This window comes from Penicillium griseofulvum, assembly GCF_001561935.1.
Source record: "Penicillium griseofulvum strain PG3 chromosome Unknown contig_10, whole genome shotgun sequence".
Classification (NCBI taxonomy): domain Eukaryota; kingdom Fungi; phylum Ascomycota; class Eurotiomycetes; order Eurotiales; family Aspergillaceae; genus Penicillium; species Penicillium griseofulvum.
In genome coordinates, this window is record NW_024467433.1 from 473,675 (window position 1) to 488,480 (window position 14,806).

The window sequence follows — 14,806 nt, forward strand, 5'->3', positions numbered from 1 at the left end:
AATATGTCCTATGACAATCCTTACGACTGTATGTTTAATATCTTTGTTTTTCTTAATCACTTAACTTATTCTAAGTAGCGACTAGCCCATTCGCTCTTTCGGATTCTCGGAACGAGCTTGATCTGTTGACATTATTTCCTGACGCCTCGGGAAACATCGATGTCACGCCGAATCATCTTTCTTTCGCAGACGGCGTTCTTCAATGGCCTTCTTTTGACAAGGATGTCGTGGAATATGATGTCCCTGATATACCAGAGGCCGGTGTAAATCCAATGCTAGATGAAAACTATCTAGACTGGATAACACAACCAGGCAATGACGCCGATTCATCAACAAGGGCCGAAACCTACGGTGGCGAGAATGATCAACCTGATAGTTCGCATGGCCCACCTCTGCATGATTCTGTGTCAGACCAGGCTAGTGGACCATACGGACTCTTATCCCTCAACGAAAAGCCATTATCCACAATGAGGAACAATGGCTACAGTCCGTCTGCAAACCAACAGCTACCTTTCAATGGAGCCCCACAGGAGCTGAGAAATAAACGTGACCGAGGTCTTCCAAGACGTAGAAGCAGATATAATATTCAAACGATTGGTGGAGCGACTACCCCTGTCTTCATTCCGACAAATACAACCCCCTCGGATCCTCTCATACGGTGGCAGCAGTCCCCTCCTGAAGATGAACCTGCTTCTCTGTCTGCGATCAAGGACGCAGTTCAGAGTTCATATAACAACAGCTCACTGAACGGAGACCGTACATTCCTTGATGGTGGATCAGGATTCTCTGACGACCGCATTGCCAACCCTTTCCAAGCATATCGTCGGACCCGCTCTCGTCCTGGTTCGACAACGAGCGGTGGAAGCACTGCTAGTGCTTCATCCCAGCAATCAGTTACGTCGGGAGTATCAAATGGAAGCCGCAACTCAACGCAGAAGGAGACCAATGGCCGAATCTCAACCGCGGTCAAGAAATCACAAAGCAAAAGAAGAACTAGACAGCCGGCTGCAAGTAAGCCGCGTTTATTTTGCTGTACCTTCTGCTGTGATCGATTCAAGACTAAATACGATTGGGCGCGACACGAAAAATCGCTTCACTTGAATTTGGAAAACTGGGTCTGCGCACCATTCGGAGGATCCGTGATATCACCATCAACGGGCCGTGCGCATTGCGTTTATTGCAACAAACTGGACCCTTCGCCAGAACATCTTGATGAACACAAGCATGGAACTTGCATGAAGAGTCAATCACGCACCTTTCGGCGAAAAGACCATCTCATCCAGCACCTTCGTCGTTTCCACTGTCTTGATAATATTCCGTTGGTCGACGACTGGAAGATTGGTCTCACTGATTTCATGTCACGCTGTGGATTTTGTGATGCTCAAATTACTAGCTGGGAGGAACGAGCTGATCACCTGGCCCTCCATTTCCGTCATGGCTTGACTATGGCTGACTGGAAAGGCGACCATGGCTTTCCTCCTTGGATTGCAGAGCAGGTAACTCACAGCGTACCTCCGTACCTAATTCAACTTGAATCGGACACACTGGTGCCTTTCTCTGCTACCAACGGACAAGTCCAAGATCATCTTTCCCAGATGCTCTCGCGGGCGACATTCAACAATGAATCGGGTGACCATGATAATGATACCCGGCCTCATGAAGAACAACCGGATATGACGTCTTTATTAAGTGAATTCAAAACACAAAATCTCTCTTTGGATTCATACACACAGGTCCTGACACTACATCTGAGCCATTTTGCCCAGCAGCAGATGGCTCTTGGGGTTGTTCCATCAGACGAAATGTTTCAACTGGAGGCACGCCGTCTCCTTTTCGATTCCGATGACCCTTGGAATCAGACTATTGCAGATCACCCGGAATGGTTAGCTACATTTCGGGCTGATCAAGGGAAGAATTGACCTGTCGGATTATCTTGAACATGCACCCTACTAGTGAGAAATATGATACCCGGAAGAGACCTACAATGCAATCTAAAACACTGCTTCACTGAATTACCCAATTTGCTCTTATTCGACTAAATCTATTCTTTCTCAGACACTACAGTTGCCCATTCGTGCTCGATGCGACCGTACATGATATCACCGAGCCAACCCTTCATCTTCCCAGTAATCTCCCCAGGTCCATCGACTTGCCCCATGGGGATATCGATACCATGTTCTCTGTGTCGAATGTGCGAAATAGGGGTAATAAACCACTGGAAACATATGAGCATCTGAAATCCAACCAAACCCTAACAATGGACAGCAACTTACCGCAGTTCCGGCAGCAAACGACTCCAAAAGTCGGTTCTCCTTGGAAGCCTCCAACACTTCACCAATCGTGAACTTGCGCTCTGTAATTTCAAGTTCATCCCCAAGTCGCTCTTTCGCCAATTCAATGCAACTCCAACGAGTGATCCCATCCAAAATAAGATGATCATCCAACGGCGCAGTAATCATCTCCTTCCTCCCATCCCTCCTCCGCCAAACCAAAAAGAAATTACTCCCCCCAGCCTCCGTACACTGCCCCTCATCACCATACAACCAAAGGACCTGATGAAAACCCCTACTCACCGCATCCTGCGTAGCAAGCACAGAAGGCCCATAATTCGCCCCAACCTTAGCAAACCCAAACCCACCAACCCAAGAACGCACCATATCCTGCGGCGAAGTGAGCAATCGCTTCCCACCATGCATCATATCCAACCGCGGCATATATCCAACAATAATATACAGCAAAGCTTCACTGGGCTTCTGGACACCGAGCTGCGAGTTCGACCCGATAATAGTCGGCCGGATGTAAAGGAAGTCTCCGGCGCGCTGCTTCGGCAACCATTTCCCCGCGTCGACGTGCAGTAGAGCGAGAATCAGTTTCTCTAGTTCCTCGCCGGGAGGTGGGGGGAGGGAGATGCGTTCTGCGGACATTTGGAGACGGATACCGTTGCGGTCTGGGCGGAAGAGGCGGAGTTTGCCGTCGTCGCCGCGGTAGGCTTTTAGGCCTTCGAAACATTCGTGCGCGTAGTGGAGGCAGGATGCTGTTGGGTAGAGGGATAGGGGGCCGTAGGGTTTGAGTTCTGGCGCTGACCATCCGGTGGAGTTTTGCCACTGGGCGGTTATCATGTGGTCGGTGCAAATTGTGTCTTTGCTTTTGGTTGCTTCGTCCGGTACATCGCGTGGATTGGTGGTGTAAGTGTAGGTTAGCTTTGAGGCGTCCAAGGGCTGGACCTGGGGTGAGGTAGAAGAGGACATTTTTGAGATGATATATAGTAGTGATTAGTAGAGGGTTTCATTATTTATATTCTATTATAAGGCCGGACTAGATTTGGATCTGTTGTAAGGCGTAGGGCGTGCACAATATAAGGCGCTTTGGCACGCCCTACAACATATAGACCCACCAAGGGCCCCACATTAATTGGCATTGTTCAAAGATTGGAGAGAGAGATTTAGGAGATATCGGTAATTTCGAAGTTGTTTTATGCTAGGGGTAGGAAAGAACGGCTATACTGTTCTTCCTAGGGCTGCCTGCCATACTGGGATAGAAGCCCCGAACAGAAAATAGCCATTGAAACTGTAACTACTACTAAAGAAAGGCTAGATACAAACAGGTAATTTGTCTACTACGCTCCTTGCAACCAATCAAGTTTTTATCATGCGGATGTGGCAGTAGTGTAGTAGTGGCAACAAGTGGATATCATTCAACTAGCTTTTAACAACCAGCAGAGTAGATTCTTCCCGCAAGGCTATCAATATGTTCTTCATCCGTACCACAGCAACCCCCTACCACTTTCAGTTCCGGCAACATCTTCAAAATACCAATAGTCTCTTGAACCCAAACCGAGATATCACCCCGATCCAGCACCAGCGAATTATCAAGCTCATCATGACTCTTAAGACTAGCATTCCCTCGAATCGACCCAATCCTCGACCTCACATCCTCAGACAGATCGCGTAAAGCCATAATGATATGACGAGGATGCGCACAATTCACCCCGAAATAAGTTGTATAATTCGCCGTCACACGATCAACTTCCCGAATCACCTCATCAAGCGATCTCCCCCCTCGCAACCGTCCATCCGTCTCAATACTGAACGAGACATGAATCGGGAGATTGAACTCACGCGCCACGCTCACTGCTGCGGTAGCCTCGTTGAGGTTCGTCACAGTCATGATCGATATCATATCTACACCTTCGGCAAGAACCTGAACTTGAGCGCGATAATTTTCCTGCGCTTGAGAGAAGGAAACTGTCTCTGTGGAATCGATATAAGCGTCTTGGAGGGTTCCAAGAGTCCCACAAATGACGATTGGAGTTGAGTGAGTCTGCATCTTGGCTCTGAGATCATGGAGGATTTGAACTGCCGTGCGGTTTAGATCGAGGATCTGTGGGATGGAGAGATCGAGCTGGGAAGCCCATGCCGGGGATCCGCGCCATGTTCGTGTTTCGAGGATTATGCCGGTTGAGTGGGCTAGGGCGATGTTTACATAGTCTTTGTAGAGGGAGAGGAGTGTTTCTTTGCCTTCTTCTGTGCTGAGGAGTGGGAGAGCGGAGAAGCATGGGAGATGGATGTTCCTTTTGTAGACTAGGGTTGTTTCGAGTCCGGCTTCGGTGAGGAAGAGTTTGGAAGAGGTCAATTGGGGAAGGGTCGATGAGGCCATTTTGAGTTGAATTGTGAATTGTAGAAACTAGAGATTTGCGGGGAGAAATGGGGATGTCGGTTGACACTTAGTGTGGGGCGCTAGTGGATAGGGCGTGTCAAGTCATACCATACACGCCCTATATTATGGCACGATATTAAAGAAATGAAGATTGGACTGTGTACAATAGAAGGAATCTCTCTATACATTGAACTGCTTGTGCTAGGGTTAGAAACTTGTGAAGCATATATCCTGAAATAGGATGGATGCCTTGTTCGTCAGATTCCCAGAATATGTGCATTAATTCCGATGGAAATTGCAGAATAAAATGTATAGAACACGATCTCAGTTAGGTAAGTTGTATACCTGCTGTTCGACATAAATTCATACATGAAGCCCTGTAGGGCATGGCTGCATATCATATGACTAATCATAACTGACCCGAGGCCCCGGCGATCTCCCCAGTGGAAGATCCGGGAACTAAGTCAATTACCGCCACTAGACCTTTGTGCTTTGTGGATCATCGAGTTAAAAAGGGAATATTTCATGAGACTTGATTGGATTTCATTGGTAGTGATTACTATATTCAATGTATAAAAATTATGTAGGCAGAATCCAAACTGGTGCACTGGCGGTAATACACTGCCGACGCTTCTGACATCATCGAGTAAAGTTGACCATATTCTCTTTTCGATGGTCTTTGATCCCGTCAAATATTCTATTACATGAACAAACCTCCACCCTGCCAATCTTGAAGTCTCACTCTTGGCCACATCGGGCCAATCGCCAAGAATGGAGTCGGCAGCAGAAACTATGAGGCCCAGATCCAGTCGTCATGGGTCAATACAATCGGAGGACTGGCCTGAGGGGGTCCCCTTGTCCCCCACCCGACACCGCGAGGGGAAACATAATGGAGAAGGACGAAACGGCGGGGTTAAAATCCTGAGTTCGTGATCAAGTATAGCGCCATAAACCGCGACTAACAATGGCTCCTTGTAGGTGACGGCCGGCTTGATATAAAGATCAACGAACATCTGCCACAACTCGCAGGGCTATTAAATCGCATCCAAACGGCAACTGCACGACCAGACCTAGAGGATCTAGAGGCGAAGCCGACCCCAGAAGCAATACCAAAAGATGAGGGCAAAGACTTCGCACTGAAGCTGAACATCGTCATCCAAGTTATCGGATCTCGGGGTGATATTCAACCGTTCCTTGCGCTGGGCAAAGAGTTGAAGAAACATGGACACCGCGTACGGCTAGCAACACATCTCATTTTCCGGGAGGTTGTACTTGAGGGTGGTTTGGAATTCTTCAATATCGGTGGTGACCCCGAGGAACTGATGGCGTTTATGGTCCAAAATCCGTCCTTAATGCCCGCATTCAGCACCATTCGCAGCGGTGCCATCCAGAAACGCCGACGCGAAATGAAAGAAATCATATATGGATGTTGGAGATCATGTATTGAAACAGGTGACGGCACAGACCTACATCAAATCAAGGAGGATCTTTGGAATGACACTGTGGATTATCGTCGACGGCCATTTGTTGCTGATGCAATAATCGCCAACCCACCCAGCTTGGGACATATTCATTGCGCACAGCGGCTGGGGATTCCACTTCATATGATGTTCACGTAAGTCACTTTCAGACATGAAAATCGAGGGACGTGCTAATGGAAATCCTCTAGAATGCCTTGGTCAGCTACCCAGGCGTTTCCGCATCCTTTAGCCGTTCTCCACCAGCAAGATTGCAAGCCAACAGTTGCAAACCTCATATCCTATACCGTTGTCGATATTATGATTTGGGAGGGATTGGGAGATCTTGTTAACTCGTGGCGGAAGAGATGTCTCGCACTCGATCCCTTGGATGCGATCACAGCGCCGAGTTTGCCCCAGCGCCTCGGTGTTCCGTTCTCATATCTGTGGTATGGTATGACCCTAAGTCAGCAGATTGAACTATTCACTAACTACAGCTTGCTTCAGGTCACCGGCATTGCTGCCAAAGCCACGCGACTGGGCTGACCACATCGATATTTGCGGTTTCAGCGTCCTACCTAGAAAGTCAGATTACAAGCCTCCAAAAGAGATCGAAGATTTTCTCAACGCAGGGCCCACTCCTCTCTACGTTGGATTCGGCTCTATTGTGGTAGAAAACCAAATCAAACTCACGGAAATCGTGTTCGAGGCGATACAGAACGCCGGCCAGCGCGCAATCGTTTCGAAAGGGTGGGGAAACCTCGGAGTTGACGACGTCGATGTGCCAGATAATATCCTCATCGTCGGCAGCGTACCTCATGACTGGTTATTCCAGCACGTATCATGCGTGATTCACCACGGTGGTGCAGGCACCACTGCTGCAGGACTTGCGCTTGGACGTCCGACCATTATAGTTCCCTTCTTTGGAGACCAACAGTTCTGGGGAGGAATCGTCGCAGTGGCTGGGGCCGGGCCGGCACCTGTGCCTCATAAGCAACTGACAGTTAAGAAGTTGACTGATGCGATTGAGACAGCACTGAAGCCTGCAACGAAAGAGAAGGCACAAGAAATTGCGAATAAGATGCAGAAAGAGTCTGGGGCGCGGGATGGGGTACGCAGCTTTCATCGGCATCTTAACATGAAGACTTTACGATGCGCAATATGTCCGACTCGTCCTGCTGTATGGCATATTAAGGAAACTTCCATTGGGCTCAGTGCTTTCGCCGCAGCGGTACTGGTTGAAATGGGGGCTATCAAGCCGCAGAAAGTTGCTTTGTAGGTTGATCTTCGGCAATATCTTCCAGACCACTAACTGTCTAGAAACCGAGCATCGGAATACGACACATACCGCAATCCTGTAGGTCCTGTCAGCGCAGGAGCTCAGGTTCTAGTCGGAGCACTTGCAAACTTTGTGACCGGGATCGGCGAGGTCCCTTATGACATCTTTTCAGATTTCGTCACTGCCGGTCGTGCAATAGGTCACACTCGTTCACAGTCTAATCCCCAGTCTAATGCATCAAGACGGTTTTCATGGAGGAAACATCGCAGAAGTGAAGAGTCAGACGTGGATAGTGATGAGGAACAGTATCATGACGCCGCTGAGTATCGTGAGCCCGCTGAGTACCACGGGCCTGACCAGTGCCGAGGACTCGGCCGATCACTTAACAATGATAATGATGATGTTGATGACGGGATAAGCCTCGACACTAATGAAAACGAGACCGACAACGCGAGACATAACAAAATGAACCATAATTTACCAGCTAGCGCCGCTGGTCAGAGACAAGGCATGGTGCCGTGTGATCAGCTGGCACTGTTGAGCTATCTAGAGTCCCCCAGCGGGAAAGGTGTAATACACGAAATACGCACTCACGGAAGTCGAATGTCGAAGAAGTTATTAAAAAGTATACTCTGGCTTCCAACGGACCTGACTCTCAGCATGGCCAAGGGATTTCACAATGCGCCGAGGATGTATAACGACCCAATGCTCAAAGACACGCCGACGGTTATCGGCTTTCGGAGTGGACTTGAGGCAGCTGGAACGGTATGTCTCTTATACTCGGTGATCGAAAGATCCAACTAACCCTACAACTTTCATAGGAACTCCGAGATGGCTTTTACTATGGTATCACGGGCTTGATCACCCAGCCTCGATATGGTGCGAAGCACCAAGGAACGAAAGGAATGGTTAAGGGAATCGGGAAAGGAATTGGCGGTGTTTTCCTTAAACCACCAGCAGGTATATTTACGCTATGCGTCCCATACTCGCTCTGCTCTTTGACCGTGCGCATCTCATTCTAACTTAACTCACCTAGGTCTCTGGGGCCTCCTTGGATATCCCTTAGTTGGAATTCGCAGAAAACTTCAAAAATCGCTAGGCAGGAGCCAGGAGCTTGGTATCATGGCGTCTCGGATCGCGCAAGGTATTGAAGATATGCAGGCATCTACTCCCGACGAACGCGCGGAGGTTGTGAGAAAATGGAATCTCCTTGAAGAGGAACTTCGTGCCTCTTATTGACGAGATCTAACACCATACTGCGATCATAACTCTCTCATACTAATGGTCGCTTCATGTATCATAAGGAAGGATTGCATACATGTACATATAAGCATAATGTTAATTTTTTAATAGCGGACGAGTTCCATAAACTGGATCAAATCATGCAATTGTCCTTAAAAAATATTTTTCTATGCTCGCGAATTAGATTACTTCAGGTTCAACCCATGTGAAACAAAGCACAAAAGAATGCATATACCTCTTTCACATAGAATGGATAGATTCAATCAATCCATTATGCAGTTTAATCTAACTAGCACCTCCCCCTTCTGCCAGCAGCGCAAGTAAAGCCAAGAGAGTATTCCGCTTCCCCCTCTCACCAATTATCATACACATAGCCGTCGTGATGATCAATTCATACAGTCTCGTCTCCCTAACATCGGAAGAATGGCCATCGAGTAGCTGAGCTACCGCCGAATCGAAAACCCACAACTCGCCATATTTGCAACTCGCAAAGCTTGCTGTATACTGTCCAACGAGGATATCTTCGCTCTCATTTTCAGGAAGTCTGGCAATCAACATCAAGTGGCTGAATGGCATGATCCATTTCGCCCTTCTGGTCGAGTGTACGTCTCTCGTTCCTTCCCAGGAGAACTTGATATTGGCGTATTCGAACGTATAGCGCCGAGGACTTAACGAAACCGGAGAACGCCAGCTTAGACGGACTGCCTCTTCAGCAAGAGCTGGATGCGGTGTTGCAGAGTAAGGAGAGCTAGGGTATTCTGTTCGTGAATCCAAGCCTTGCTTCCCATCTTCCGTGATTTTTATCTTAGGAGTATCATGCACGACTTGCATATTTTCCCTTTCCGCAAATTCCATTTCCTTGCGTCTCAAATTAACCAGACGATGATATTCTTTCCCACTCTCCCCCCACACCCTCCACGAGCGGACCTTATACCCTTTCAAAGCGCGATCATCGTTGAGAGTATTGTTTGTGTTACTGCGACACTCCCATTTTACCACACCTCTAGGATCAATAACATCCTTCAGATCACCGAGCTGGATTGTCCAGTTCCGCCAAAAGGTCCCGCATTTAATTAGACAGATCGGTGTTCCGTTTTTATTTCCGCGACGGAGTGTACGTGGAGGATTGTGGAATATTAGAGTTGGGTGGTGTATGAAATAGTTGGATTCCTCGTCTTGGTCTCCAGCGGGCTTTTCGTGTTTTTTCTTATTGAATCCGAACTCCTTTTTTGGATTGATGAATGGTGTTATTGAGATGTGCCGGTCGCCTTTGTGGTAGATGTGCCATATTGATGGGTTTTGGTCAGATAGTTTCTCGTCCGTAGTTGACATATTCGGGAGAAGTGCTCATTATGGATGATTAGGTGGTTGTGTTGAGGAACTTCTAGTGTGTGACTGGTTTTGCATAATATATATTGTCTCGGGCACTCCTTTTGACGTTAAATACGAGATGCCAAGAATGAAGCGTGACAGATTTGGCCCCAATCAACGAGTTTGCATATAGCACGAAGTATGTTGTAGTGTTATGGGGGCTGTGCAGCTCCATTCTCAGTGAATCATAGCTCAATATAGTCATAAATCATAATATTACTTATCCCATAAGGCTGATGTCTAGCATTGATAATACAATTCACCCCGATATTCGAACAGATAACCCCATATCAACCTCGACCATAATAGCAATGGAAACAATCAACACCGTTAAAGTGATCTAACCAACGTCAGTTACATCTCAAAACCAAACCATTCATACTCACACAACCCAATAATATCCCCACCGAATTCAACTCCCAACCTCCCGCATGAATCCTCCCCCTAGCAATAGCACCCTGCTGCCTCCAAAACCGATACGCCCCAACCAAAGCCACAAGAATACCGACACAATAACAAGCAACAGAAAGTGGCGTGCCGACCTTCCGAAACCCAAGACGATCAGCAACCGCCTCCGCCGCCTGCAGCCGGAATAACTGCGCAATCAACACGCCCTGTTGAGTGATAACAAGGGAGGTGCGGATATACGCGAGAAACGTCCTCTCCAAAGCTGCGCCGTGTTAGTATTTTACAGATCGATGAGTCGTATACGCACCGAAGTAATCCCGACTACTCTTCTGCGGAACGGTCAGAGTAACATTATGCGTCCATAGTTGAGTGAGTTTGCCCCATGTCCCCTTTCGGGCTTGGCGCGTGGGGCGGGATGTCGTCCGACGCGTTACTATGCGGTATTCGTCGCCGGATGAGACGGATGGTGTTGAGTAGTCTAGTTCGTTGTGGGTTTGTATTTCTTGGAGTTCGTGTGTTTCGTGGGGAGAGTCGTCGTTGCTATCTTGCGGTCGGGTGTTCCGCAAAGTTACACCCGATGGTCGTCTAGGACTGGAAGTACGAGTTTGAGCTGGGGCTGTCATATTTTCATTGATATCAGCCCGGTGAGAATGGCATGGTTATGGTGGAATTCGAGCTCGCTTGGGCGGGGTGAAGCGTGAAAGCTGGTGAAAGCAGGTTCTCGGATCGAAGGGGTTTGTCCCCCGCATTTGACTGGCTAGCTCGTATATCGATAGGATTGAAGCTATTTTATAGGGCAAAGAATATACGAGTTGCAAAATATCCATGTGCTTAAATATTGTCGACCAATAATAAGCTTTTGGAAATACTTTGCATAATACATATTATATATATATATATTTTTGTACATTTTACTAAATATGTAGACTCTCTAACTTCACATTGATATTATTCTTTCTTTTCTCCGCAATGCTCAACAGTTACCCACTCATATTGCTTCTTGATAAACACCTCAGTCCCAGGAGGAGAAACAGTGTCAAACAAAGAAGCCTTCAGGAATACCATTTCAGGAGCCTTGACGGTCTTGGTAAACACCGGGCTGTGCTGGGTATCAGCTATTGCTACTGGATTGAGTGATTCCACATACCTGCCACAGCTAGAACAGAAATGACGCTGTTTGGGATTAGGATATTAGTATTGGGAAACTAATAAAGGACCTATACTTTTACCATCACAGCATTCCCACTGGTAGACTTTTTATCGTCGTATTTCTTCAATGTCGCATTTGGATCGTCGATGGTCAATTCATCCTCACAGACGAAATAGTTAACAGAGAACGCTAAGATGGCTGTAAGCGAAAGGGAATTGTTGCTAGGCTTTGGTGACTGTACTTACGGCAACCACCTGATCGCTTGCAACAATCGCTGTATTTGAATATTAGTTTAGGATGCCTCGAAATAAGGGAAATTTCCATAATTCCATACCAATGACAAATAGCTGTGGTGGAAGGTTGCTCGGGGAGAGTAATGCGAATACTCTCGCAATTGCAATGGCCTTGATATGACATATTTATCGATTTGCTTATAGAGTAGTGCTTTAAATATGAAAGCCCGTAGATCTGATTTTACAATATATTTGCTGGGTGAAAATTAGTGGAGCTCATAGGAATTGTTCCGTCATTGCCGTATACCCGCTACGTCATGATACTACATGTCTTCAAATGCTGACTTTTGTTGAAATTCTCAAGAGGGATGGTATTTATATATCGATGCCTCTTAATCGTGTCTTCGTGATTTGGGGGCTATCCTGCACATGTGGACATGTGTCTCAGTCGGGTGGGCTAGTACAACTTGTACTCCATACGGCCAGTACAAAGTACAGTTTTGTATGTTGTATATCACTTATCTCCGATACTAAGCTATCGGAAAGAGAAATTTTCCAGAACTTCCATCGTGTCCATCGGCCTGTGCATCTGCAGGGCGCATACTTTCAAGTATATCTCCGGTCCGATATCGGCCTCCTTATACTACCAACCCATGTCCCCTCTACAGAGAGGAAAAACATATAAGAGAGCCCATGAAGAACCTGAATGACCAGAAAAAAACATTCCAAATCCCAGGAATACAACACTTGAAGCATTATCATCTGTTGATTAACTATCATTTCTCTTCTTCCTAACGGACATTCAACGCCAAGGCTACCACTTCTCCACTTCTCCATACTTTCTGTCCAAACTATGGCGTCCAATACCGAGGGCCATAAAGACCACTGGTCGGAGGAAGTATGTATTCATCACAATGGATATGTGCCACAACTAACAAGTCTAGGCATACAGTGCCTCTGCATCCTTCGTGCACTCCGCGAAAATCACCGGCAAACTCCTCTCCTCTCTGGACCCCAAGCCAACAGACAAAGTCCTTGATGTAGGCTGTGGCGATGGAAAATTCACAGCGAATTTCCTTCCCGCCATAGAATCCGTCTTGGGCATTGACTCATCCGCATCTATGATCGAGTCAGCGAACAAAGACTTCGCAAGTCATAAGGCCAGCTTCCGCGTCGTGGATTGCCGGTACTTGGAGAAAGAAACCTCCATTGTGAATGGATCATGGGATAAAGTGTATGTCTCTGATTATATATGGTACATGAAGTATGTAACTCGACTTCTAACAGCTGATAGGATCTCCAACGCAGCCCTCCACTGGATCTTACGCGATGAGTCGACACGCATGTCGACCCTTCGCGCAATCCACGACTGCCTAAAGCCGGGAGGCACATATGTGTTTGAAATGGGCGGACATGGTAACGTCGCCGAGGTCAAGACGGCCCTTATCTGCGCACTGGTGCAGCATGGTATCCCTGTTGAACAAGCGAGAGAGACAAGCCCTTGGTTCTTCCCGTCTGATAAATGGATGAGAGACGCTCTGGAGGAGACTGGGTTCAAGGTTGAGAATGTCGAGCTCGAGTACCGCCCGACAAAGCTCACTACTGACGCTAAGGGTGGTTTGGCGGGATGGGTTAGACTGATGGGAGCCCAGTTCTTAGAGGTGCTTCCGGAGGAAAAGCGGGATGCTGCAGTGCGACAGATTTGCGACGTGCTCCAGGACGTTGTTACCCGTGGCGAAGATGGGAGCCAGTGGCTGGGATATGTGCGGTTGAGGGGTATTGCGAAGAAGTTCTAATGATTCGGATATTCGTTGGAAGGAATTTAGTTAGCAGATTGCTGCTTTCGTCGCTGAATGAGAACACCAAGAGGAATGTCTTCCTCGTCATAGAATTCTGCTTCCTCATCCACCCCGAAATCGCGTAGTCGTTCCCCTTCGGCGTTTCGCCAGGCTTCTTCGCCCTCGTCTGAGTCAACCCCAGAATCGGATTCGGACTCGCTATCACTTTCAGCGAATTCGTCTTTTTTGTACCGATTGTGGAATGGTTTCCGACGTTGTAGGCCTGGAGTCTGGAATCGCTTCATGTCTTCCTGTTTGCGACGATTGAAGGCATCAATCTCGTCCTGGATAGTTGCATATGTAGGCATGCTGAAATTGGTAGGCCTTGCACTGACCGGCATCGGGATTCGATCTGGATCTGGAGGTGGCCATGACACACCAGGATCTAGCAAAAGATTAGTTATCGAAAAGCTAGAATACTGACTCCTCTACACACCCTCAAAGTCATTGGTCTCGAATTCCCAGCCAGACCGACGATCAGGTGTTGCGGCTAATGGCCAGAACCAGCTGATGACCTAGAAAGATATTAGCTTACCTGTTTACGTGTCTAGAATATCATGAACAGGTATACTCACATTTGCGCTCCCGCCCATCCCTTGCTTGATGTTGGCCCAAATCCCAATGTCGTATGGATATTCTTGCTTTTTTATGTGAACTCGAATTCCTCCAGGACCCTCAAGATACCCGCCCAACACACGGGCTCGACGGACAAGAGTAGCATGTCTCTCGATTTCCCAAGTTTCAATGGTGGTCGTGTTGGATCCAAGCGCCCAAAGGCTCCTAAGTAGGAGAACAAAGAGACCGAAAACTGTGAGACTATTTACGACGAGTAGTATAAACAAGTGAATGAGTTGCCCGAATGTGGGGCCGAGATACTATTCAAATTAGCGACATGAATAGTTAAGCACTGGAGTTACTTACGCTTGGCATATGACTATTCTTCCATACAAACGAAGCACGCTGCCAGAGAAGAGTCTCGAGATAGGACATTCCAACAGTGGCATAAAATAGAAACCGCATGAAATGCGGGATCGTAAAATGTGAGACACAGTTCGAAGTCCAGGGACAATGATGATCCATTTTAGGAATGCATCTAGGAGAAAATCAGCCAAAGTATCCTCTGCATAAATTCCTCATACTACCTTTTACAGGTCTTGCAGTGGTGAGCACGA

At 47.5% G+C, this 14,806-nt stretch overlaps 8 protein-coding genes across 8 annotated transcripts; 3 read left to right on the forward strand and 5 right to left on the reverse strand.

The window, feature by feature from the left end:
• Window positions 1-3: 3 nt before the first annotated feature.
• PGRI_083640 (C2H2-type zinc finger protein) lies at window positions 4-1,919 on the forward strand (the record flags this gene model as incomplete). The annotated part of the gene is made up of 2 exons (XM_040796078.1): window positions 4-28; window positions 79-1,919. 2 exons carry the CDS (start codon window positions 4-6, stop codon window positions 1,917-1,919), a joined length of 1,866 nt encoding a protein of 621 aa, XP_040650616.1.
• A 122-nt stretch (window positions 1,920-2,041) lies between these two features.
• PGRI_083650 (Branched-chain amino acid aminotransferase II) lies at window positions 2,042-3,248 on the reverse strand (the record flags this gene model as incomplete). The annotated part of the gene is made up of 3 exons (XM_040796079.1): window positions 2,042-2,215; window positions 2,274-2,522; window positions 2,574-3,248. The coding sequence occupies 3 exons, from the start codon at window positions 3,246-3,248 to the stop codon at window positions 2,042-2,044; spliced, it is 1,098 nt and encodes a 365-aa protein (XP_040650617.1).
• Window positions 3,249-3,705: 457 nt separating this feature from the next.
• On the reverse strand, window positions 3,706-4,656 carry PGRI_083660 (Homocysteine S-methyltransferase; the record flags this gene model as incomplete). Its single annotated transcript, XM_040796080.1, has 1 exon — window positions 3,706-4,656. The coding sequence occupies one exon, from the start codon at window positions 4,654-4,656 to the stop codon at window positions 3,706-3,708; it is 951 nt and encodes a 316-aa protein (XP_040650618.1).
• A 771-nt stretch (window positions 4,657-5,427) lies between these two features.
• On the forward strand, window positions 5,428-8,631 carry PGRI_083670 (putative UDP-glucose,sterol transferase; the record flags this gene model as incomplete). The annotated part of the gene is made up of 7 exons (XM_040796081.1): window positions 5,428-5,581; window positions 5,635-6,271; window positions 6,326-6,562; window positions 6,621-7,388; window positions 7,434-8,157; window positions 8,214-8,352; window positions 8,429-8,631. 7 exons carry the CDS (start codon window positions 5,428-5,430, stop codon window positions 8,629-8,631), a joined length of 2,862 nt encoding a protein of 953 aa, XP_040650619.1.
• A 288-nt stretch (window positions 8,632-8,919) lies between these two features.
• Window positions 8,920-9,966, reverse strand: PGRI_083680 (uncharacterized protein; the record flags this gene model as incomplete). Its single annotated transcript, XM_040796082.1, has 1 exon — window positions 8,920-9,966. One exon carries the CDS (start codon window positions 9,964-9,966, stop codon window positions 8,920-8,922), a length of 1,047 nt encoding a protein of 348 aa, XP_040650620.1.
• Window positions 9,967-10,264: 298 nt separating this feature from the next.
• Window positions 10,265-11,036, reverse strand: PGRI_083690 (YidH family protein; the record flags this gene model as incomplete). The annotated part of the gene is made up of 3 exons (XM_040796083.1): window positions 10,265-10,345; window positions 10,392-10,675; window positions 10,721-11,036. 3 exons carry the CDS (start codon window positions 11,034-11,036, stop codon window positions 10,265-10,267), a joined length of 681 nt encoding a protein of 226 aa, XP_040650621.1.
• Window positions 11,037-12,649: 1,613 nt separating this feature from the next.
• PGRI_083700 (class I SAM-dependent methyltransferase) lies at window positions 12,650-13,592 on the forward strand (the record flags this gene model as incomplete). The annotated part of the gene is made up of 3 exons (XM_040796084.1): window positions 12,650-12,694; window positions 12,741-13,030; window positions 13,091-13,592. The coding sequence occupies 3 exons, from the start codon at window positions 12,650-12,652 to the stop codon at window positions 13,590-13,592; spliced, it is 837 nt and encodes a 278-aa protein (XP_040650622.1).
• A 26-nt stretch (window positions 13,593-13,618) lies between these two features.
• Window positions 13,619-14,654, reverse strand: pfa4 (putative palmitoyltransferase with autoacylation activity Pfa4; the record flags this gene model as incomplete). Its single annotated transcript, XM_040796085.1, has 4 exons — window positions 13,619-14,019; window positions 14,071-14,149; window positions 14,210-14,509; window positions 14,556-14,654. 4 exons carry the CDS (start codon window positions 14,652-14,654, stop codon window positions 13,619-13,621), a joined length of 879 nt encoding a protein of 292 aa, XP_040650623.1.
• Between the last annotated feature and the right edge of the window lie 152 nt (window positions 14,655-14,806).